The 26,504-nt window shown below is 44.3% G+C and overlaps 1 protein-coding gene across 2 annotated transcripts in view; it reads left to right on the top strand.

Annotated features, from left to right (window-relative positions):
- The first annotated feature begins 2,146 nt into the window (after window positions 1–2,146).
- LOC121544881 (60 kDa lysophospholipase) overlaps window positions 2,147–26,504 on the top strand; it is a 129,353-nt gene continuing 104,995 nt past the window's right edge. For both annotated transcript variants that reach the window (XM_041855101.1, XM_041855102.1), the window contains exon 1: window positions 2,147–2,381. In XM_041855101.1, coding sequence (XP_041711035.1) covers window positions 2,207–2,381 — 175 coding nt within the window. In that variant the 5' untranslated portion in view covers window positions 2,147–2,206. The remainder of the gene's footprint in view (window positions 2,382–26,504) is intronic.

Below are 26,504 nucleotides of genomic sequence, written 5' to 3'. Positions count from 1 at the left end.
ATGACAAGGCAACGGTGTAGGCAGCCTGGCATCCCGTAAATGTAACAAGTTAGGGACCGTCAACAAAGTGCATGATCACAATATTATAATAATAATAATATGCCATTTAGCAGACGCTTTTATCCAAAGCGACTTACAGTCATGTGTGCATACATTGTTGCGTATGGGTGGTCCCGGGGATCGAACCCACTACCCTGGCGTTACAAGCGCCATGCTCTACCAATTGAGCTACAGAGGACCACATATTCAAATTTTAATAGTTATTACACCAGATGACTTAGCAGACTAATTTCAACTGTCCATTATTCCTTACATAGAGGATGCACTCTTATAAAAAATATATAATGATAAAAAATCACTTAAAATTCAATAGCTCCTTGATCACACCCTTTGGTTTCCCCATAAACCTTAGAAATGTTAACATTTTAATAGCTCTTCAAACATGTGATTTAGTAACCTCATTTCAACTGTCCACTATTCCTTATATAGAGAGGCATGTTGCACACCCTTTAGTTCTCATGAAATGATTCCTAATTTGTATATATAGATAAGGAAATCACTTAAAATTCAGTAGCTCCTTGACCATGTGACCTAGACACGTCAAACCAACATTGGAATGTTGAAAGCGTAGGGACACACATTTTCACACCCTTTGGTTTTCCCATAAAGCGCTTACATAATTTTATATAAATATTTTAAACTTTAAAATGTCAGTAGCTCTTCAACCACGTGACTTTGCAACCTCATTTCAACTGTCCATTATTTTTTCATTCGAATTTCAATAGCGCTTTGAACACATGACCTAGGCACCTTACACAAACGTTGTATTGTTTACAGGGTATGGATGGAGACACATTGCACACCCTTTGGTTTTCCAATAAAGCACAACATTAGAGCCCCAACTCTCTGACTCCCTCAGTTTCACACAACAATATGACTTTCTGCTCTGAAAAGTTGGACCACAAGGTTTTGGGCAATCTGAATAGTATTGTGTTGAACAGTTTGTCTGATTGTCACCTCTTACCTGGACTACTGCATAGCTCATTCCTAAAGCCTCTGTGTCAACCCTCTTCAATATGTTCAGAATTCTGTTGCTTCAGTGCTCACCCTGAAGGGTACACAATTTTCAAACTGTTTGCAGGCATTCTGATGGGCTAGCAGGAGGAGGGCAAAAGAAAGTGTTCTCCCTCCTCTGGGTCCTTCTCTGTTGTTATGGTACAAATTAAGGCTGCGGGCTGATTTCAAGGTTTTACTTTTTACCTACAAAGAATTGCATGGAGTTGCTGCTACTTATCCCTCTGATTTGGTCCTGCCGTACATACCTAAATGTACGCTACAGTCACAAGACGCAGGCCTCCTTATTGTCCCTATAATTTCTAAGCAAACAGCTGGAGACAGGGGTTTCTCCTTTATGGGATGGTCTGCCGATCCATGTGAGAGAATCAGACTCGGTCTCAACCTTTTAAGTCTTTACTGAAGACTCATCTCTTCAGTAGGTCCTATGATTGAGTGTCTGGCTCAGGGGTGCGAAGGTGAACGGCAAGGTACTGGCGAGAGGAAGCACCCTTGCTGTCTCTGGCTTCCCAGCTCCCCACTCTTTCTGGGATTCCCTGCCTCTGACCCTATTATAGAGGCCGAATCACTGGCTTGTTTGCGCTCTCCTATGCCGTCCCTATGAGAGCGCATCACGTCATCCCAGGCTTTGTTCGCTGCACTCGACTCCCTTGGGTGGGTTGAGTCACTGGCGTGATCTTCCTGTCCGATTTTGCGCCCCCCCCTAGGGCTAGTGTGGTGGGTGAGATCTTCCTGGGCTATACTCTGCCTTTTCTCATGGCAGTTAGTTAGTGGTCTGTTGATTTCCCTTGAGTGGTCTAGGGGCTGTGCTTTGGCAAAGTGGGTGGCTTTTATCCTGTCTGATTGGCCCTGTGTGTTATTTCATAGTTTTCACTATTATTCTACAATGAAAAAAATATAAATAATAAAGAAAAACCCTTGAATGAGTATGTGTGTCCAAACTTTTGACTGGTTTCCCTGTGGACTGATCCGTGCATTTTGCACTTCACAGCGCCATCTGTCATTGGTGGTGGTCTGTAGCTTTAAAAACATCCCTTATTTTGATGATGCACTCTTCCCCCGCCACCAGCTATCTAGTAATCATGGCGGAATCTATAAAAGGTGTAAGTCAAGTCCGTCTCCAGCTTCAGAAATGACCCCTCTCGCTAGAGCTTTGTCCTATTCAAGTTTGAGCCAACTTGATCAGCCTGATTTTTTCCAGTCGCAGACTTCTGTTCACCGGAGCAAAATGGCACAGCCAGACGATGTTGCGCGTGTCTTGGTCATTAACACCGGAGGGACTATCGGGATGATGTACCATAATAACGGTAAAAAGTTTGGACAGGGATTTTTACATTGTATTTGTTGTTGCCCAGACAAAGTACATTTAGCTGAGGTGACAGATGATGAATGACAGTGGTAAAATTGGTTTGAGTTTCGATATTAGTCAGACATTCGGACCTTCAAACTAAAATAGCTTGCAAATGATTTGAGCTACATACCTAAGGTTCTTTATGAAGGAAAACATGTGTAAAACATTGCACATGTCTTATTATCCCGATTCCCGACCCGAGTTTCATCATGACAAGGCAACGGTGTAGGCAGCCTGGCATCCCGTAAATGTAACAAGTTAGGGACCGTCAACAAAGTGCATGATCACAATATTATAATAATAATAATATGCCATTTAGCAGACGCTTTTATCCAAAGCGACTTACAGTCATGTGTGCATACATTGTTGCGTATGGGTGGTCCCGGGGATCGAACCCACTACCCTGGCGTTACAAGCGCCATGCTCTACCAATTGAGCTACAGAGGACCACATATTCAAATTTTAATAGTTATTACACCAGATGACTTAGCAGACTAATTTCAACTGTCCATTATTCCTTACATAGAGGATGCACTCTTATAAAAATATATAATGATAAAAAATCACTTAAAATGCAATAGCTCCTTGATCACACCCTTTGGTTTCCCCATAAACCTTAGAAATGTTAACATTTTAATAGCTCTTCAAACATGTGATTTAGTAACCTAATTTCAACTGTCCACTATTCCTTATATAGAGAGGCATGTTGCACACCCTTTAGTTCTCATGAAATGATTCCTAATTTGTATATATAGATAAGGAAATCACTTAAAATTCAGTAGCTCCTTGACCATGTGACCTAGACACCTCAAACCGACATTGGAATGTTGAAAGCGTAGGGACACACATTTTCACACCCTTTGGTTTTCCCATAAAGCGCTTACACAATTTTATATAAATATTTAAAACTTTTAAATGTCAGTCGCTCTTCAACCACGTGACTTAGCAACCTCATTTCAACTGTCCATTATTTATTTTTTTCGAATTTCAATAGCGCTTTGAACACATGACCTAGGCACCTTACACAAACGTTGTATTGTTTACAGGGTATGGATGGAGACACATTGCACACCCTTTGGTTTTCCAGTAAAGCACAACATTAGAGCCCCAACTCTCTGACTCCCTCAGTTTCACACAACAATATGACTTTCTGCTCTGAAAAGTTGGACCACAAGGTTTTGGGCAATCTGAATAGTATTGTGTTGAACAGTTTGTCTGATTGTCACCTCTTACCTGGACTACTGCATAGCTCATTCCTAAAGCCTCTGTGTCAACCCTCTTCAATATGTTCAGAATTCTGTTGCTTCAGTGCTCACCCTGAAGGGTACAGAATTTTCAAACTGTTTGCAGGCATTCTGATGGGCTAGCAGGAGGGCAAAAGAAAGTGTTCTCCCTCCTCTGGGTCCTTCTCTGTTGTTATGGTACAAATTAAGGCTGCGGGCTGATTTCAAGGTTTTACTTTTTACCTACAAAGCATTGCATGGAGTTGCTGCTACTTATCCCTCTGATTTGGTCCTGCCGTACATACCTAAATGTACGCTACAGTCACAAGACGCAGGCCTCCTTATTGTCCCTATAATTTCTAAGCAAACAGCTGGAGACAGGGCTTTCTCCTTTATGGGATGGTCTGCCGATCCATGTGAGAGAATCAGACTCGGTCTCAACCTTTTAAGTCTTTACTGAAGACTCATCTCTTCAGTAGGTCCTATGATTGAGTGTCTGGCTCAGGGGTGCGAAGGTGAACGGCAAGGTACTGGCGAGAGGAACCACCCTTGCTGTCTCTGGCTTCCCAGCTCCCCTCTCTTTCTGGGATTCCCTGCCTCTGACCCTATTATAGAGGCCGAGTCACTGGCTTGTTTGCGCTCTCCTATGCCGTCCCTATGAGAGCGCATCACGTCATCCCAGGCTTTGTTCGCTGCACTCGACTCCCTTGGGTGGGTTGAGTCACTGGCGTGATCTTCCTGTCCGATTTTGCGCCCCCCCTTGGGCTAGTGTGGTGGGTGAGATCTTCCTGGGCTATACTCTGCCTTTTCTCATGGCAGTAAGTTAGAGGTCTGTTGATTTCCCTTGAGTGGTCTAGGGGCTGTGCTTTGGCAAAGTGGGTGGCTTTTATCCTGTCTGATTGGCCCTGTGTGTTATTTCATAGTTTTCACTATTATTCTACAATGAAAAAATATAAATAATAAAGAAAAACCCTTGAATGAGTATGTGTGTCCAAACTTTTGACTGGTTTCTCTGTGGACTGATCCGTGCATTTGGCACTTCACAGCGCCCTCTGTCATTGGTGGTGGTCTGTAGCTTTACAAACATCCCTTGTTTTGATGATGCACTCTTCCCCAGCCACCAGCTATCTAGTAATCATGGCGGAATCTAAAAGGTTTACGTCAAGTCCCTCTCCAGCTTCAGAAATGACCCCTCTCACTAGAGCTTTGTCCTATTCAAGTTTGAGCCAACTTGATCAGCCTGATTTTTCCAGTCGCAGACTTCTGTTCACCGGAGCAAGATGGCACAGCCAGGCCGACAGAGCAGTAACAGTGTTGAGTCTCTGGATGTGAGCCCCTGTGCTGAAGCGCTTGTCATGGTCATTAACACTGGAGGGACTATCGGGATGATGTACCATAATAACGGTAAAAAGTTAGGACAGGGATTTTTACATTGTATTTGTTGTTGCCCAGACAAATTACATTTAGCTGAGGTGACAGTCGGTGAATGACACTGGTAAAATTGGTTTCAGTTTCGATATTCGTCAGACATTCGGACCTTCAAACTAAAATAGCTTGCAAATGATTTGAGCTACATACTTAAGGTTCTTTATGAAGGAAAACATGTGTAAAACATTGCACATGTCTTATTATCCCGATTCCCGACCCGAGTTTCATCATGACAAGGCAACGGTGTAGGCAGCCTGGCATCCCGTAAATGTAACAAGTTAGGGACCGTCAACAAAGTGCATGATCACAATATTATTATAATAATAATATGCCATTTAGCAGACGCTTTTATCCAAAGCGACTTACAGTCATGTGTGCATACATTGTTGCGTATGGGTGGTCCCGGGGATCGAACCCACTACCCTGGCGTTACAAGCGCCATGCTCTACCATTTGAGCTACAGAGGACCACATATTCAAATTTTAATAGTTATTACACCAGATGACTTAGCAGACTAATTTCAACTGTCCATTATTCCTTACATAGAGGATGCACTCTTATAAAAATATATAATGATAAAAAATCACTTAAAATGCAATAGCTCCTTGATCACACCCTTTGGTTTCCCCATAAACCTTAGAAATGTTAACATTTTAATAGCTCTTCAAACATGTGATTTAGTAACCTAATTTCAACTGTCCACTATTCCTTATATAGAGAGGCATGTTGCACACCCTTTAGTTCTCATGAAATGATTCCTAATTTGTATATATAGATAAGGAAATCACTTAAAATTCAGTAGCTCCTTGACCATGTGACCTAGACACCTCAAACCGACATTGGAATGTTGAAAGCGTAGGGACACACATTTTCACACCCTTTGGTTTTCCCATAAAGCGCTTACACAATTTTATATAAATATTTAAAACTTTTAAATGTCAGTAGCTCTTCAACCACGTGACTTAGCAACCTCATTTCAACTGTCCATTATTTATTTTTTTCGAATTTCAATAGCGCTTTGAACACATGACCTAGGCACCTTACACAAACGTTGTATTGTTTACAGGGTATGGATGGAGACACATTGCACACCCTTTGGTTTTCCAATAAAGCACAACATTAGAGCCCCAACTCTCTGACTCCCTCAGTTTCACACAACAATATGACTTTCTGCTCTGAAAAGTTGGACCACGAGGTTTTGGGCAATCTGAATAGTATTGTGTTGAACAGTTTGTCTGATTGTCACCTCTTACCTGGACTACTGCATAGCTCATTCCTAAAGCCTCTGTGTCAACCCTCTTCAATATGTTCAGAATTCTGTTGCTTCAGTGCTCACCCTGAAGGGTACAGAATTTTCAAACTGTTTGCAGGCATTCTGATGGGCTAGCAGGAGCGCAAAAGAAAGTGTTCTCCCTCCTCTGGGTCCTTCTCTGTTGTTATGGTACAAATTAAGGCTGCGGGCTGATTTCAAGGTTTTACTTTTTACCTACAAACGATTGCATGGAGTTGCTGCTACTTATCCCTCTGATTTGGTCCTGCCGTACATACCTAAATGTACGCTACAGTCACAAGACGCAGGCCTCCTTATTGTCCCTATAATTTCTAAGCAAACAGCTGGAGACAGGGCTTTCTCCTTTATGGGATGGTCTGCCGATCCATGTGAGAGAATCAGACTCGGTCTCAACCTTTTAAGTCTTTACTGAAGACTCATCTCTTCAGTAGGTCCTATGATTGAGTGTCTGGCTCAGGGGTGCGAAGGTGAACGGCAAGGTACTGGCGAGAGGAACCACCCTTGCTGTCTCTGGCTTCCCAGCTCCCCTCTCTTTCTGGGATTCCCTGCCTCTGACCCTATTATAGAGGCCGAGTCACTGGCTTGTTTGCGCTCTCCTATGCCGTCCCTATGAGAGCGCATCACGTCATCCCAGGCTTTGTTCGCTGCACTCGACTCCCTTGGGTGGGTTGAGTCACTGGCGTGATCTTCCTGTCCGATTTTGCGCCCCCCCTAGGGCTAGTGTGGTGGGTGAGATCTTCCTGGGCTATACTCTGCCTTTTCTCATGGCAGTAAGTTAGAGGTCTGTTGATTTCCCTTGAGTGGTCTAGGGGCTGTGCTTTGGCAAAGTGGGTGGCTTTTATCCTGTCTGATTGGCCCTGTGTGTTATTTCATAGTTTTCACTATTATTCTACAATGAAAAAAATATAAATAATAAAGAAAAACCCTTGAATGAGTATGTGTGTCCAAACTTTTGACTGGTTTCTCTGTGGACTGATCCGTGCATTTGGCACTTCACAGCGCCCTCTGTCATTGGTGGTGGTCTGTAGCTTTACAAACATCCCTTGTTTTGATGATGCACTCTTCCCCAGCCACCAGCTATCTAGTAATCATGGCGGAATCTAAAAGGTTTACGTCAAGTCCCTCTCCAGCTTCAGAAATGACCCCTCTCACTAGAGCTTTGTCCTATTCAAGTTTGAGCCAACTTGATCAGCCTGATTTTTTTCAGTCGCAGACTTCTGTTCACCGGAGCAAGATGGCACAGCCAGGCCGACAGAGCAGTAACAGTGTTGAGTCTCTGGATGTGAGCCCCTGTGCTGAAGCGCTTGTCATGGTCATTAACACTGGAGGGACTATCGGGATGATGTACCATAATAACGGTAAAAAGTTAGGACAGGGATTTTTACATTGTATTTGTTGTTGCCCAGACAAATTACATTTAGCTGAGGTGACAGTCGGTGAATGACACTGGTAAAATTGGTTTCAGTTTCGATATTCGTCAGACATTCGGACCTTCAAACTAAAATAGCTTGCAAATGATTTGAGCTACATACCTAAGGTTCTTTATGAAGGAAAACATGTGTAAAACATTGCACATGTCTTATTATCCCGATTCCCAACCCGAGTTTCATCATGACAAGGCAACGGTGTAGGCAGCCTGGCATCCCGTAAATGTAACAAGTTAGGGACCGTCAACAAAGTGCATGATCACAATATTATTATAATAATAATATGCCATTTAGCAGACGCTTTTATCCAAAGCGACTTACAGTCATGTGTGCATACATTGTTGCGTATGGGTGGTCCCGGGGATCGAACCCACTACCCTGGCGTTACAAGCGCCATGCTCTACCAATTGAGCTACAGAGGACCACATATTCAAATTTTAATAGTTATTACACCAGATGACTTAGCAGACTAATTTCAACTGTCCATTATTCCTTACATAGAGGATGCACTCTTATAAAAATATATAATGATAAAAAATCACTTAAAATGCAATAGCTCCTTGATCACACCCTTTGGTTTCCCCATAAACCTTAGAAATGTTAACATTTTAATAGCTCTTCAAACATGTGATTTAGTAACCTAATTTCAACTGTCCACTATTCCTTATATAGAGAGGCATGTTGCACACCCTTTAGTTCTCATGAAATGATTCCTAATTTGTATATATAGATAAGGAAATCACTTAAAATTCAGTAGCTCCTTGACCATGTGACCTAGACACCTCAAACCGACATTGGAATGTTGAAAGCGTAGGGACACACATTTTCACACCCTTTGGTTTTCCCATAAAGCGCTTACACAATTTTATATAAATATTTAAAACTTTTAAATGTCAGTAGCTCTTCAACCACGTGACTTAGCAACCTCATTTCAACTGTCCATTATTAATTTTTTTTCGAATTTCAATAGCGCTTTGAACACATGACCTAGGCACCTTACACAAACGTTGTATTGTTTACAGGGTATGGATGGAGACACATTGCACACCCTTTGGTTTTCCAATAAAGCACAACATTAGAGCCCCAACTCTCTGACTCCCTCAGTTTCACACAACAATATGACTTTCTGCTCTGAAAAGTTGGACCACGAGGTTTTGGGCAATCTGAATAGTATTGTGTTGAACAGTTTGTCTGATTGTCACCTCTTACCTGGACTACTGCATAGCTCATTCCTAAAGCCTCTGTGTCAACCCTCTTCAATATGTTCAGAATTCTGTTGCTTCAGTGCTCACCCTGAAGGGTACATAATTTTCAAACTGTTTGCAGGCATTCTGATGGGCTAGCAGGAGGGCAAAAGAAAGTGTTCTCCCTCCTCTGGGTCCTTCTCTGTTGTTATGGTACAAATTAAGGCTGCGGGCTGATTTCAAGGTTTTACTTTTTACCTACAAAGCATTGCATGGAGTTGCTGCTACTTATCCCTCTGATTTGGTCCTGCCGTACATACCTAAATGTACGCTACAGTCACAAGACGCAGGCCTCCTTATTGTCCCTATAATTTCTAAGCAAACAGCTGGAGACAGGGCTTTCTCCTTTATGGGATGGTCTGCCGATCCATGTGAGAGAATCAGACTCGGTCTCAACCTTTTAAGTCTTTACTGAAGACTCATCTCTTCAGTAGGTCCTATGATTGAGTGTCTGGCTCAGGGGGTGCGAAGGTGAACGGCAAGGTACTGGCGAGAGGAACCACCCTTGCTGTCTCTGGCTTCCCAGCTCCCTCTCTTTCTGGGATTCCCTGCCTCTGACCCTATTATAGAGGCCGAGTCACTGGCTTGTTTGCGCTCTCCTATGCCGTCCCTATGAGAGCGCATCACGTCATCCCAGGCTTTGTTCGCTGCACTCGACTCCCTTGGGTGGGTTGAGTCACTGGCGTGATCTTCCTGTCCGATTTTGCGCCCCCCCTAGGGCTAGTGTGGTGGGTGAGATCTTCCTGGGCTATACTCTGCCTTTTCTCATGGCAGTAAGTTAGAGGTCTGTTGATTTCCCTTGAGTGGTCTAGGGGCTGTGCTTTGGCAAAGTGGGTGGCTTTTATCCTGTCTGATTGGCCCTGTGTGTTATTTCATAGTTTTCACTATTATTCTACAATGAAAAAATATAAATAATAAAGAAAAACCCTTGAATGAGTATGTGTGTCCAAACTTTTGACTGGTTTCTCTGTGGACTGATCCGTGCATTTGGCACTTCACAGCGCCCTCTGTCATTGGTGGTGGTCTGTAGCTTTACAAACATCCCTTGTTTTGATGATGCACTCTTCCCCAGCCACCAGCTATCTAGTAATCATGGCGGAATCTAAAAGGTTTACGTCAAGTCCCTCTCCAGCTTCAGAAATGACCCCTCTCACTAGAGCTTTGTCCTATTCAAGTTTGAGCCAACTTGATCAGCCTGATTTTTTCCAGTCGCAGACTTCTGTTCACCGGAGCAAGATGGCACAGCCAGGCCGACAGAGCAGTAACAGTGTTGAGTCTCTGGATGTGAGCCCCTGTGCTGAAGCGCTTGTCATGGTCATTAACACTGGAGGGACTATCGGGATGATGTACCATAATAACGGTAAAAAGTTAGGACAGGGATTTTTACATTGTATTTGTTGTTGCCCAGACAAATTACATTTAGCTGAGGTGACAGTCGGTGAATGACACTGGTAAAATTGGTTTCAGTTTCGATATTCGTCAGACATTCGGACCTTCAAACTAAAATAGCTTGCAAATGATTTGAGCTACATACCTAAGGTTCTTTATGAAGGAAAACATGTGTAAAACATTGCACATGTCTTATTATCCCGATTCCCGACCCGAGTTTCATCATGACAAGGCAACGGTGTAGGCAGCCTGGCATCCCGTAAATGTAACAAGTTAGGGACCGTCAACAAAGTGCATGATCACAATATTATTATAATAATAATATGCCATTTAGCAGACGCTTTTATCCAAAGCGACTTACAGTCATGTGTGCATACATTGTTGCGTATGGGTGGTCCCGGGATCGAACCCACTACCCTGGCGTTACAAGCGCCATGCTCTACCAATTGAGCTACAGAGGACCACATATTCAAATTTTAATAGTTATTACACCAGATGACTTAGCAGACTAATTTCAACTGTCCATTATTCCTTACATAGAGGATGCACTCTTATAAAAATATATAATGATAAAAAATCACTTAAAATGCAATAGCTCCTTGATCACACCCTTTGGTTTCCCCATAAACCTTAGAAATGTTAACATTTTAATAGCTCTTCAAACATGTGATTTAGTAACCTAATTTCAACTGTCCACTATTCCTTATATAGAGAGGCATGTTGCACACCCTTTAGTTCTCATGAAATGATTCCTAATTTGTATATATAGATAAGGAAATCACTTAAAATTCAGTAGCTCCTTGACCATGTGACCTAGACACCTCAAACCGACATTGGAATGTTGAAAGCGTAGGGACACACATTTTCACACCCTTTGGTTTTCCCATAAAGCGCTTACACAATTTTATATAAATATTTAAAACTTTTAAATGTCAGTAGCTCTTCAACCACGTGACTTAGCAACCTCATTTCAACTGTCCATTATTTATTTTTTTCGAATTTCAATAGCGCTTTGAACACATGACCTAGGCACCTTACACAAACGTTGTATTGTTTACAGGGTATGGATGGAGACACATTGCACACCCTTTGGTTTTCCAATAAAGCACAACATTAGAGCCCCAACTCTCTGACTCCCTCAGTTTCACACAACAATATGACTTTCTGCTCTGAAAAGTTGGACCACGAGGTTTTGGGCAATCTGAATAGTATTGTGTTGAACAGTTTGTCTGATTGTCACCTCTTACCTGGACTACTGCATAGCTCATTCCTAAAGCCTCTGTGTCAACCCTCTTCAATATGTTCAGAATTCTGTTGCTTCAGTGCTCACCCTGAAGGGTACAGAATTTTCAAACTGTTTGCAGGCATTCTGATGGGCTAGCAGGAGGGCAAAAGAAAGTGTTCTCCCTCCTCTGGGTCCTTCTCTGTTGTTATGGTACAAATTAAGGCTGCGGGCTGATTTCAAGGTTTTACTTTTTACCTACAAAGCATTGCATGGAGTTGCTGCTACTTATCCCTCTGATTTGGTCCTGCCGTACATACCTAAATGTACGCTACAGTCACAAGACGCAGGCCTCCTTATTGTCCCTATAATTTCTAAGCAAACAGCTGGAGACAGGGCTTTCTCCTTTATGGGATGGTCTGCCGATCCATGTGAGAGAATCAGACTCGGTCTCAACCTTTTAAGTCTTTACTGAAGACTCATCTCTTCAGTAGGTCCTATGATTGAGTGTCTGGCTCAGGGGGTGCGAAGGTGAACGGCAAGGTACTGGCGAGAGGAACCACCCTTGCTGTCTCTGGCTTCCCAGCTCCCCTCTCTTTCTGGGATTCCCTGCCTCTGACCCTATTATAGAGGCCGAGTCACTGGCTTGTTTGCGCTCTCCTATGCCGTCCCTATGAGAGCGCATCACGTCATCCCAGGCTTTGTTCGCTGCACTCGACTCCCTTGGGTGGGTTGAGTCACTGGCGTGATCTTCCTGTCCGATTTTGCGCCCCCCCTAGGGCTAGTGTGGTGGGTGAGATCTTCCTGGGCTATACTCTGCCTTTTCTCATGGCAGTAAGTTAGAGGTCTGTTGATTTCCCTTGAGTGGTCTAGGGGCTGTGCTTTGGCAAAGTGGGTGGCTTTTATCCTGTCTGATTGGCCCTGTGTGTTATTTCATAGTTTTCACTATTATTCTACAATGAAAAAAATATAAATAATAAAGAAAAACCCTTGAATGAGTATGTGTGTCCAAACTTTTGACTGGTTTCTCTGTGGACTGATCCGTGCATTTGGCACTTCACAGCGCCCTCTGTCATTGGTGGTGGTCTGTAGCTTTACAAACATCCCTTGTTTTGATGATGCACTCTTCCCCAGCCACCAGCTATCTAGTAATCATGGCGGAATCTAAAAGGTTTACGTCAAGTCCCTCTCCAGCTTCAGAAATGACCCCTCTCACTAGAGCTTTGTCCTATTCAAGTTTGAGCCAACTTGATCAGCCTGATTTTTTCCAGTCGCAGACTTCTGTTCACCGGAGCAAGATGGCACAGCCAGGCCGACAGAGCAGTAACAGTGTTGAGTCTCTGGATGTGAGCCCCTGTGCTGAAGCGCTTGTCATGGTCATTAACACTGGAGGGACTATCGGGATGATGTACCATAATAACGGTAAAAAGTTAGGACAGGGATTTTTACATTGTATTTGTTGTTGCCCAGACAAATTACATTTAGCTGAGGTGACAGTCGGTGAATGACACTGGTAAAATTGGTTTCAGTTTCGATATTCGTCAGACATTCGGACCTTCAAACTAAAATAGCTTGCAAATGATTTGAGCTACATACCTAAGGTTCTTTATGAAGGAAAACATGTGTAAAACATTGCACATGTCTTATTATCCCGATTCCTGACCCGAGTTTCATCATGACAAGGCAACGGTGTAGGCAGCCTGGCATCCCGTAAATGTAACAAGTTAGGGACCGTCAACAAAGTGCATGATCACAATATTATTATAATAATAATATGCCATTTAGCAGACGCTTTTATCCAAAGCGACTTACAGTCATGTGTGCATACATTGTTGCGTATGGGTGGTCCCGGGGATCGAACCCACTACCCTGGCGTTACAAGCGCCATGCTCTACCAATTGAGCTACAGAGGACCACATATTCAAATTTTAATAGTTATTACACCAGATGACTTAGCAGACTAATTTCAACTGTCCATTATTCCTTACATAGAGGATGCACTCTTATAAAAATATATAATGATAAAAAATCACTTAAAATGCAATAGCTCCTTGATCACACCCTTTGGTTTCCCCATAAACCTTAGAAATGTTAACATTTTAATAGCTCTTCAAACATGTGATTTAGTAACCTAATTTCAACTGTCCACTATTCCTTATATAGAGAGGCATGTTGCACACCCTTTAGTTCTCATGAAATGATTCCTAATTTGTATATATAGATAAGGAAATCACTTAAAATTCAGTAGCTCCTTGACCATGTGACCTAGACACCTCAAACCGACATTGGAATGTTGAAAGCGTAGGGACACACATTTTCACACCCTTTGGTTTTCCCATAAAGCGCTTACACAATTTTTATAAATATTTAAAACTTTTAAATGTCAGTAGCTCTTCAACCACGTGACTTAGCAACCTCATTTCAACTGTCCATTATTAATTTTTTTCGAATTTCAATAGCGCTTTGAACACATGACCTAGGCACCTTACACAAACGTTGTATTGTTTACAGGGTATGGATGGAGACACATTGCACACCCTTTGGTTTTCCAATAAAGCACAACATTAGAGCCCCAACTCTCTGACTCCCTCAGTTTCACACAACAATATGACTTTCTGCTCTGAAAAGTTGGACCACGAGGTTTTGGGCAATCTGAATAGTATTGTGTTGAACAGTTTGTCTGATTGTCACCTCTTACCTGGACTACTGCATAGCTCATTCCTAAAGCCTCTGTGTCAACCCTCTTCAATATGTTCAGAATTCTGTTGCTTCAGTGCTCACCCTGAAGGGTACAGAATTTTCAAACTGTTTGCAGGCATTCTGATGGGCTAGCAGGAGGGCAAAAGAAAGTGTTCTCCCTCCTCTGGGTCCTTCTCTGTTGTTATGGTACAAATTAAGGCTGCGGGCTGATTTCAAGGTTTTACTTTTTACCTACAAAGCATTGCATGGAGTTGCTGCTACTTATCCCTCTGATTTGGTCCTGCCGTACATACCTAAATGTACGCTACAGTCACAAGACGCAGGCCTCCTTATTGTCCCTATAATTTCTAAGCAAACAGCTGGAGACAGGGCTTTCTCCTTTATGGGATGGTCTGCCGATCCATGTGAGAGAATCAGACTCGGTCTCAACCTTTTAAGTCTTTACTGAAGACTCATCTCTTCAGTAGGTCCTATGATTGAGTGTCTGGCTCAGGGGTGCGAAGGTGAACGGCAAGGTACTGGCGAGAGGAACCACCCTTGCTGTCTCTGGCTTCCCAGCTCCCCTCTCTTTCTGGGATTCCCTGCCTCTGACCCTATTATAGAGGCCGAGTCACTGGCTTGTTTGCGCTCTCCTATGCCGTCCCTATGAGAGCGCATCACGTCATCCCAGGCTTTGTTCGCTGCACTCGACTCCCTTGGGTGGGTTGAGTCACTGGCGTGATCTTCCTGTCCGATTTTGCGCCCCCTAGGGCTAGTGTGGTGGGTGAGATCTTCCTGGGCTATACTCTGCCTTTTCTCATGGCAGTAAGTTAGAGGTCTGTTGATTTCCCTTGAGTGGTCTAGGGGCTGTGCTTTGGCAAAGTGGGTGGCTTTTATCCTGTCTGATTGGCCCTGTGTGTTATTTCATAGTTTTCACTATTATTCTACAATGAAAAAAATATAAATAATAAAGAAAAACCCTTGAATGAGTATGTGTGTCCAAACTTTTGACTGGTTTCTCTGTGGACTGATCCGTGCATTTGGCACTTCACAGCGCCCTCTGTCATTGGTGGTGGTCTGTAGCTTTACAAACATCCCTTGTTTTGATGATGCACTCTTCCCCAGCCACCAGCTATCTAGTAATCATGGCGGAATCTAAAAGGTTTACGTCAAGTCCCTCTCCAGCTTCAGAAATGACCCCTCTCACTAGAGCTTTGTCCTATTCAAGTTTGAGCCAACTTGATCAGCCTGATTTTTTCCAGTCGCAGACTTCTGTTCACCGGAGCAAGATGGCACAGCCAGGCCGACAGAGCAGTAACAGTGTTGAGTCTCTGGATGTGAGCCCCTGTGCTGAAGCGCTTGTCATGGTCATTAACACTGGAGGGACTATCGGGATGATGTACCATAATAACGGTAAAAAGTTAGGACAGGGATTTTTACATTGTATTTGTTGTTGCCCAGACAAATTACATTTAGCTGAGGTGACAGTCGGTGAATGACACTGGTAAAATTGGTTTCAGTTTCGATATTCGTCAGACATTCGGACCTTCAAACTAAAATAGCTTGCAAATGATTTGAGCTACATACCTAAGGTTCTTTATGAAGGAAAACAGTGTAAAACATTGCACATGTCTTATTATCCCGATTCCCGACCCGAGTTTCATCATGACAAGGCAACGGTGTAGGCAGCCTGGCATCCCGTAAATGTAACAAGTTAGGGACCGTCAACAAAGTGCATGATCACAATATTATTATAATAATAATATGCCATTTAGCAGACGCTTTTATCCAAGCGACTTACAGTCATGTGTGCATACATTGTTGCGTATGGGTGGTCCCGGGGATCGAACCCACTACCCTGGCGTTACAAGCGCCATGCTCTACCAATTGAGCTACAGAGGACCACATATTCAAATTTTAATAGTTATTACACCAGATGACTTAGCAGACTAATTTCAACTGTCCATTATTCCTTACATAGAGGATGCACTCTTATAAAAATATATAATGATAAAAAATCACTTAAAATGCAATAGCTCCTTGATCACACCCTTTGGTTTCCCCATAAACCTTAGAAATGTTAACATTTTAATAGCTCTTCAAACATGTGATTTAGTAACCTAATTTCAACTGTCCACTATTCCTTATATAGAGAGGCATGTTGCACACCCTTTAGTTCTCATGAAATGATTCCTAATTTGTATATATAGATAAGGAAATCACTTAAAATTCAGTAGCTCCTTGACCATGTGACCTAGACACCTCAAACCGACATTGGAATGTTGAAAGCGTAGGGACACACATTTTCACACCCTTTGGTTTTCCCATAAAGCGCTTACACAATTTTATATAAATATTTAAAACTTTTAAATGTCAGTAGCTCTTCAACCACGTGACTTAGCAACCTCATTTCAACTGTCCATTATTAATTTTTTTTCGAATTTCAATAGGCGCTTTGAACACATGACCTAGGCACCTTACACAAACGTTGTATTGTTTACAGGGTATGGATGGAGACACATTGCACACCCTTTGGTTTTCCAATAAAGCACAACATTAGAGCCCCAACTCTCTGACTCCCTCAGTTTCACACAACAATATGACTTTCTGCTCTGAAAAGTTGGACCACGAGGTTTTGGGCAATCTGAATAGTATTGTGTTGAACAGTTTGTCTGATTGTCACCTCTTACCTGGACTACTGCATAGCTCATTCCTAAAGCCTCTGTGTCAACCCTCTTCAATATGTTCAGAATTCTGTTGCTTCAGTGCTCACCCTGAAGGGTACAGAATTTTCAAACTGTTTGCAGGCATTCTGATGGGCTAGCAGGAGGGCAAAAGAAAGTGTTCTCCCTCCTCTGGGTCCTTCTCTGTTGTTATGGTACAAATTAAGGCTGCGGGCTGATTTCAAGGTTTTACTTTTTACCTACAAAGCATTGCATGGAGTTGCTGCTACTTATCCCTCTGATTTGGTCCTGCCGTACATACCTAAATGTACGCTACAGTCACAAGACGCAGGCCTCCTTATTGTCCCTATAATTTCTAAGCAAACAGCTGGAGACAGGGCTTTCTCCTTTATGGGATGGTCTGCCGATCCATGTGAGAGAATCAGACTCGGTCTCAACCTTTTAAGTCTTTACTGAAGACTCATCTCTTCAGTAGGTCCTATGATTGAGTGTCTGGCTCAGGGGTGCGAAGGTGAACGGCAAGGTACTGGCGAGAGGAACCACCCTTGCTGTCTCTGGCTTCCCAGCTCCCCTCTCTTTCTGGGATTCCCTGCCTCTGACCCTATTATAGAGGCCGAGTCACTGGCTTGTTTGCGCTCTCCTATGCCGTCCCTATGAGAGCGCATCACGTCATCCCAGGCTTTGTTCGCTGCACTCGACTCCCTTGGGTGGGTTGAGTCACTGGCGTGATCTTCCTGTCCGATTTTGCGCCCCCTAGGGCTAGTGTGGTGGGTGAGATCTTCCTGGGCTATACTCTGCCTTTTCTCATGGCAGTAAGTTAGAGGTCTGTTGATTTCCCTTGAGTGGTCTAGGGGCTGTGCTTTGGCAAAGTGGGTGGCTTTTATCCTGTCTGATTGGCCCTGTGTGTTATTTCATAGTTTTCACTATTATTCTACAATGAAAAAATATAAATAATAAAGAAAAACCCTTGAATGAGTATGTGTCCAAACTTTTGACTGGTTTCTCTGTGGACTGATCCGTGCATTTGGCACTTCACAGCGCCCTCTGTCATTGGTGGTGGTCTGTAGCTTTACAAACATCCCTTGTTTTGATGATGCACTCTTCCCCAGCCACCAGCTATCTAGTAATCATGGCGGAATCTAAAAGGTTTACGTCAAGTCCCTCTCCAGCTTCAGAAATGACCCCTCTCACTAGAGCTTTGTCCTATTCAAGTTTGAGCCAACTTGATCAGCCTGATTTTTTCCAGTCGCAGACTTCTGTTCACCGGAGCAAGATGGCACAGCCAGGCCGACAGAGCAGTAACAGTGTTGAGTCTCTGGATGTGAGCCCCTGTGCTGAAGCGCTTGTCATGGTCATTAACACTGGAGGGACTATCGGGATGATGTACCATAATAACGGTAAAAAGTTAGGACAGGGATTTTTACATTGTATTTGTTGTTGCCCAGACAAATTACATTTAGCTGAGGTGACAGTCGGTGAATGACACTGGTAAAATTGGTTTCAGTTTCGATATTCGTCAGACATTCGGACCTTCAAACTAAAATAGCTTGCAAATGATTTGAGCTACATACCTAAGGTTCTTTATGAAGGAAAACATGTGTAAAACATTGCACATGTCTTATTATCCCGATTCCCGACCCGAGTTTCATCATGACAAGGCAACGGTGTAGGCAGCCTGGCATCCCGTAAATGTAACAAGTTAGGGACCGTCAACAAAGTGCATGATCACAATATTATTATAATAATAATATGCCATTTAGCAGACGCTTTTATCCAAAGCGACTTACAGTCATGTGTGCATACATTGTTGCGTATGGGTGGTCCCGGGATCGAACCCACTACCCTGGCGTTACAAAGCGCCATGCTCTACCAATTGAGCTACAGAGGACCACATATTCAAATTTTAATAGTTATTACACCAGATGACTTAGCAGACTAATTTCAACTGTCCATTATTCCTTACATAGAGGATGCACTCTTATAAAAATATATAATGATAAAAAATCACTTAAAATGCAATAGCTCCTTGATCACACCCTTTGGTTTCCCCATAAACCTTAGAAATGTTAACATTTTAATAGCTCTTCAAACATGTGATTTAGTAACCTAATTTCAACTGTCCACTATTCCTTATATAGAGAGGCATGTTGCACACCCTTTAGTTCTCATGAAATGATTCCTAATTTGTATATATAGATAAGGAAATCACTTAAAATTCAGTAGCTCCTTGACCATGTGACCTAGACACCTCAAACCGACATTGGAATGTTGAAAGCGTAGGGACACACATTTTCACACCCTTTGGTTTTCCCATAAAGCGCTTACACAATTTTATATAAATATTTAAAACTTTTAAATGTCAGTAGCTCTTCAACCACGTGACTTAGCAACCTCATTTAAACTGTCCATTATTTATTTTTTTCGAATTTCAATAGCGCTTTGAACACATGACCTAGGCACCTTACACAAACGTTGTATTGTTTACAGGGTATGGATGGAGACACATTGCACACCCTTTGGTTTTCCAATAAAGCACAACATTAGAGCCCCAACTCTCTGACTCCCTCAGTTTCACACAACAATATGACTTTCTGCTCTGAAAAGTTGGACCACGAGGTTTTGGGCAATCTGAATAGTATTGTGTTGAACAGTTTGTCTGATTGTCACCTCTTACCTGGACTACTGCATAGCTCATTCCTAAAGCCTCTGTGTCAACCCTCTTCAATATGTTCAGAATTCTGTTGCTTCAGTGCTCACCCTGAAGGGTACAGAATTTTCAAACTGTTTGCAGGCATTCTGATGGGCTAGCAGGAGGGCAAAAGAAAGTGTTCTCCCTCCTCTGGGTCCTTCTCTGTTGTTATGGTACAAATTAAGGCTGCGGGCTGATTTCAAGGTTTTACTTTTTACCTACAAAGCATTGCATGGAGTTGCTGCTACTTATCCCTCTGATTTGGTCCTGCCGTACATACCTAAATGTACGCTACAGTCACAAGACGCAGGCCTCCTTATTGTCCCTATAATTTCTAAGCAAACAGCTGGAGACAGGGCTTTCTCCTTTATGGGATGGTCTGCCGATCCATGTGAGAGAATCAGACTCGGTCTCAACCTTTTAAGTCTTTACTGAAGACTCATCTCTTCAGTAGGTCCTATGATTGAGTGTCTGGCTTAGGGGTGCGAAGGTGAACGGCAAGGTACTGGCGAGAGGAACCACCCTTGCTGTCTCTGGCTTCCCAGCTCCCCACTCTTTCTGGGATTCCCTGCCTCTGACCCTATTATAGAGGCCGAGTCACTGGCTTGTTTGCGCTCTCCTATGCCGTCCCTATGAGAGCGCATCACGTCATCCCATGCTTTGTTCGCTGCACTCGACTCCCTTGGGTGGGTTGAGTCACTGGCGTGATCTTCCTGTCCGATTTTGCACCCCCCCTAGGGCTAGTGTGGTGGGTGAGATCTTCCTGGGCTATACTCTGCCTTTTCTCATGGCAGTTAGTTAGTGGTCTGTTGATTTCCCTTGAGTGGTCTAGGGGCTGTGCTTTGGCAAAGTGGGTGGCTTTTATCCTGTCTGATTGGCCCTGTGTGTTATTTCATAGTTTTCACTATTATTCTACAATGAAAAAAATATAAATAATAAAGAAAAACCCTTGAATGAGTATGTGTGTCCAAACTTTTGACTGGTTTCCCTGTGGACTGATCCGTGCATTTGGCACTTCACAGCGCCCTCTGTCATTGGTGGTGGTCTGTAGCTTTACAAACATCCCTTGTTTTGATGATGCACTCTTCCCCAGCCACCAGCTATGTAGTAATCATGGCGGAATCTAAAAGGTTTACGTGAAGTCCCTCTCCAGCTTCAGAAATGACCCCTCTCACTAGAGCTTTGTCCTATTCAAGTTTGAGCCAACTTGATCAGCCTGATTTTTTCCAGTCGCAGACTTCTGTTCACCGGAGCAAGATGGCACAGCCAGGCCGACAGAGCAGTAACAGTGTTGAGTCTCTGGATGTGAGCCCCTGTGCTGAAGCGCTTGTCATGGTCATTAACACTGGAGGGACTATCGGGATGATGTACCATAATAACGGTAAAAAAGTTAGGACAGGGATTTTTACATTGTATTTGTTGTTGCCCAGACAAAGTACATTTAGCTGAGGTGACAGTCGGTGAATGACACTGGTAAAATTGGTTTCAGTTTCGATATTCGTCAGACATTCGGACCTTCAAACTAAAATAGCTTGCAAATGATTTGAGCTACATACCTAAGGTTCTTTATGAAGGAAAACATGTGTAAAACATTGCACATGTCTTATTATCCCGATTCCCGACCCGAGTTTCATCATGACAAGGCAACGGTGTAGGCAGCCTGGCATCCCGTAAATGTAACAAGTTAGGGACCGTCAACAAAGTGCATGATCACAATATTATTATAATAATAATATGCCATTTAGCAGACGCTTTTATCCAAAGCGACTTACAGTCATGTGTGCATACATTGTTGCGTATGGGTGGTCCCGGGATCGAACCCACTACCCTGGCGTTACAAGCGCCATGCTCTACCAATTGAGCTACAGAGGACCACATATTCAAATTTTAATAGTTATTACACCAGATGACTTAGCAGACTAATTTCAACTGTCCATTATTCCTTACATAGAGGATGCACTCTTATAAAAATATATAATGATAAAAAATCACTTAAAATTCAATAGCTCCTTGATCACACCCTTTGGTTTCCCCATAAACCTTAGAAATGTTAACATTTTAATAGCTCTTCAAACATGTGATTTAGTAACCTCATTTCAACTGTCCATTATTCCTTATATAGAGAGGCATGTTGCACACCCTTTAGTTCTCATGAAATGATTCCTAATTTGTATATATAGATAAGGAAATCACTTAAAATTCAGTAGCTCCTTGACCATGTGACCTAGACACGTCAAACCGACATTGGAATGTTGAAAGCGTAGGGACACACATTTTCACACCCTTTGGTTTTCCCATAAAGCGCTTACATAATTTTATATAAATATTTTAAACTTTAAAATGTCAGTAGCTCTTCAACCACGTGACTTAGCAACCTCATTTCAACTGTCCATTATTTTTTTATTTGAATTTCAATAGCGCTTTGAACACATGACCTAGGCACCTTACACAAACGTTGTATTGTTTACAGGGTATGGATGGAGACACATTGCACACCCTTTGGTTTTCCAATAAAGCACAACATTAGAGCCCCAACTCTCTGACTCCCTCAGTTTCACACAACAATATGACTTTCTGCTCTGAAAAGTTGGACCACGAGGTTTTGGGCAATCTGAATAGTATTGTGTTGAACAGTTTGTCTGATTGTCACCTCTTACCTGGACTACTGCATAGCTCATTCCTAAAGCCTCTGTGTCAACCCTCTTCAATATGTTCAGAATTCTGTTGCTTCAGTGCTCACCCTGAAGGGTACAGAATTTTCAAACTGTTTGCAGGCATTCTGATGGGCTAGCAGGAGGAGGGCAAAAGAAAGTGTTCTCCCTCCTCTGGGTCCTTCGCTGTTGTTATGGTACAAATTAAGGCTGCGGGCTGATTTCAAGGTTTTACTTTTTACCTACAAAGCATTGCATGGAGTTGCTGCTACTTATCCCTCTGATTTGGTCCTGCCGTACATTCTGTGATGTCACGAGAGGCTACACAGCTTTCAGCGGGGTTGCTCAAGTAGTGCAAGGAGACCAGGTTCAACCAAAACAAGGATTTTATTAAAGGTCTTGGGAAACTAACGAAATTATAACACAATTATGTTCTCTGGTGGCTCTTAAGGGTTAACAGTTCAGGGATGTCTCTTCCACATCCAAAATCATAACTCTCCCTCGCTCAAATAACTTTTCCCCAGCCTTACTGTATTCCACGTTGCAGCTAGTGGCCAACCCAGCAAAACGTCCTTCCAAATGTCCCACACGTATTTCCACAGGTGCATATATCCAAAGGTGAGTATTTCCCAAAGCTAAGTATCTCCAAATCCTTATATTCCTCATGGAAGTGGACGTGCAGCACTCTTGTCCTCCAGAGAGCCCAGCTTGGAGACCGTGTCCCTTCCCTTCAACAAACCTTCAGCTCATCAGCTCCTGATTGGTTTCAGCTGCGTGGGAAGATTGGCCATAGAGGGTTGGAGTTCCCGACCATACCAGCAGATGGAGCCATAGCTGTCTGGGTTTGCAGCCATCTCAGGGGGATGTAACGTCCCTCCAAGACACAGCCTCTCGTGACATCACACATCCCCCTCCTCGGGACCGACGTCCTCGTCGGGGTAAAGGCAGCGAAGAAGGCATCACGCCGGGAGAGGGCGTCCGCATTTCCGTGGTGCTTGCCAGCCCTGTGGACAACAGAAAAGTTAAACGGTTGCAAGCTCAAAAACCATCTGGTTACTCTACTGTTTGATTCCTTGTTCTTGGCCATCCACTGCAGAGGGGCGTGATCAGATACCACCATGAAACGTCGGCCCAGGAGATAGAACCGAAGGGACTCCAGGGCCCAGACTACCGCCAGACATTCTTTCTCCACCGTTGAATAGTTCTTCTCTCTTGGAAGTAACTTTCTGCTTAGGTAGAGAATGGGATGTTCTTCCCCGTCATGTGCCTGGGTGAGGACAGCACCCAGACCCACCTCCGAAGCATCCGCTTGGACAATGAATTCCTTCTTGAAGTCTGGTGCCACCAGGATCGGACTGGAGCAGAGTGCTCGCTTCAGGTTGAGGAAAGCCGCCTCCGCCGCAGGGTTCCACTTCACCATTCGTGAGTGGCGTTTGGTCGTCAGCTCCGTCAACGGTGCAGCTATGGTAGCAAAATCTGCAATAAAGCATCTATAGTAGCCAGCGAGGCCCAAAAATGACCTTACTTGCTTCTTGTTGATGGGCTGCGGCCAGTCCTGTATGGCCCGAGTTTGGCTTCCTGTGGTTTGACCAACCCCCGCCCAATGGTGTACCCCAGGTAGTTTGTCTCACTGAAGGCCACCTTGCACTTCTTCGGGTTTGCCGTGAGCCCTGCTTCCCTGAGCGAATCCAGCACCGCTTGTACCCGGGGTAGGTGGCTGGCCCAATCCTGACTTTGTATAACCACATCATCCAAATAAGCCGCTGCATTGCCTCTTGTGGGGGCGCAAGGACTCGATCCATCAGGCGTTGGAACGTGGCAGGTGCCCCGTGGAGACCAAACGGAAGTCGGGTATACTGGTAGAGCCCCTCCCGGGGTGGCAAAGGCTGTCTTCTCCTTAGACGCCGGGGGTCAAGGGCACCTGCCAGTAGCCTTTTGTGAGATCAAGAGTGGTTAGGAAACGAGCATGCCCCCAAGGAGTCTATTAAATCATCGACACGAGGCATTGGGTATGCATCAAATTCAGACACTTCATTCAACTTTCGATAGTCATTACAAAATCGTACTGAACCGTCTGGCTTGGGAACTAGTACGATGGGACTTGCCCAGGCACTGTGGGACTCTTCGATTACTCCCAACTCCCGCATCTTCCTTACCTCCTTCTGTATAACCACTTTACGAGCCTCTGGCACGCGGTACGGGCGCTGGTTTACCGTTCGGCCAGGCATGGTGCGGATCTCATGTTGGACCACCTCTGTGTGACCGGGGAAGGGAGGAGAAGACATCCTGGTTCTGCTCCACGAGTTCCAGGGCCATCTGTCGTTGATGTGGGGACAGATTTGGACCCAGCTGAACCTCTTCTCGCGCCGGTTCCTGGGTCTCTGTGGGGGGTAGAGAGCTGAACAGCGCCTCTCTGGCGTGCCACTTCTTTAAAAGGTTAACATGATAAATCTGCTCAGTTTTCCTTTTATCTGGTTGCCTCACCTTGTAGTTTACTTCTCCCATGCGTTCAATGACCTCATATGGTCCTTGCCAGGTTGCCAGGAATTTGCACTCAACGGTTGGCACCAGGACCAGCACTCTGTCCCCGGCTTAAACTCCCTGGGCTGAGCAGATCTGTTGTAGGAGGCTTGCTGTTGCCGCTGACTGGCCTCCATGTGTTCCCGCATCATGGGATAGATGGCCTTCATTCTCTCCCTCATAGCCCCTACATGGTCGATCAGTGTCCGCTGTTGGCATGGCTGCTCCTCCCAGGCCTCCTTGGCGATGTCGAGCAGTCCTCTGGGTCTGTAGGAAAGCAAGAGCTCAAAGGGTGAAAAACCAGTAGAAGACTGAGGTACCTCTCTCACCGCAAATAATATGTATGGTAACAGCTGATCCCAGTTGCGCCCATCTTCCCCTACCGCTTTCCGCAGCATGGATTTTAGTGTTTTGTTAAAACGTTCGACTAGGCCATCTGTCTGGGGGTGGTAGACCGAGGTTCTCAGCTGTTTGATTTTCAGTAAAGCACAGAGTTCTTTCATCACCCTGGACATGAATGGAGTCCCTTGGTCCGTCAATATCTCTTTTGGGATTCCCAGACTAGTTGAGAGACGGAACAGCTCCTTGGCGATTTGTCTGGATGTAGCCTTCCTCAGCGGAATGGCCTCCGGGTACCGGGACGCATAGTCCAGAATGACCAGAATGTATTGATGTCCCCTGGCACTTTTCGGTAAGGGCCCGACTATGTCTAATCCAATCCTCTCAAAAGGAGTTTCGATAATGGGCAAGGGAATGAGCGGGTTTCTATATGTGGGCTTTGGCGCAACCTGCTGACACTCAGGGCAACTACGGCAGTAGTTCTCTATCTCTTTGTGTACTCCTGGCCAAAAGAAACGTTGCATGATTCTTTCCTTAGTCTTCTCTACCCCCAAGTGGGCCCCTAGCGGGTGTGTGTGGGCTAGGTTGAGTACTGTGGCCCGATAGGGCTGTGGCACGAGGAGCTGTTCATGCACTTCCTCATTTTTCTTGACTATCTGATATACTAACCCCCGGTTTACTGCGAAATGGGGGGTAAGTAGGGGTTGTCTTATCACCTAACACTACACCTTCTAATACCTGCACATTTCTTAAGGCATTTGCAAGAGTAGGATCTTGTAATTGAGCCGTACCATACTGGCCTGTGAGAGGGGGAAGCTCTTGGGTGCCTGGGACGTCTTCTTCACTGGAGAACGGAGCACTTTCCTGGGCTGCGTTCTCTTCTCCCGTATCCGGACCAGTCTCGGTGTCGGTCTGGGCACCTGCCATCCCTATCAGAGCCCGGGCGGGAGTGAGTAACTCGGAGGATTGCACCGGAGCCTTCCCAGGATGAGTCTTGCCTCTCCGTTTCCGAGGTACTCGGGTTATCCTCTCCTGAGACTCTCTCCAGAGTGGGTAAAAGGCTGGGCAGTCTCGTCCAATTAGGACAGGGACGGGGAGGGAATCAACCACCCCCGCCGTCGTGTGTATGGTTCCCCGTGTGCTGGTCATTGTAAGTTCAGTAATGGGGTATTCTCTGGTGTCCCCATGGACACAGGAAACTGGGAGGACTTTCCCCGGGGTCAGACACGTTGGGCCCACCAAATCCTTACGCACCAGGGTGGCCCGGCTACCAGAATCCAGTAAGGCCTCCAC

The sequence above is a fragment of the Coregonus clupeaformis genome, chromosome 29, assembly GCF_020615455.1.
Source record: "Coregonus clupeaformis isolate EN_2021a chromosome 29, ASM2061545v1, whole genome shotgun sequence".
NCBI lineage: Eukaryota > Metazoa > Chordata > Actinopteri > Salmoniformes > Salmonidae > Coregonus > Coregonus clupeaformis.
Note: the sequence above shows the minus strand (reverse complement) of the source record. Positions and strands in the feature narration are given on the sequence as shown.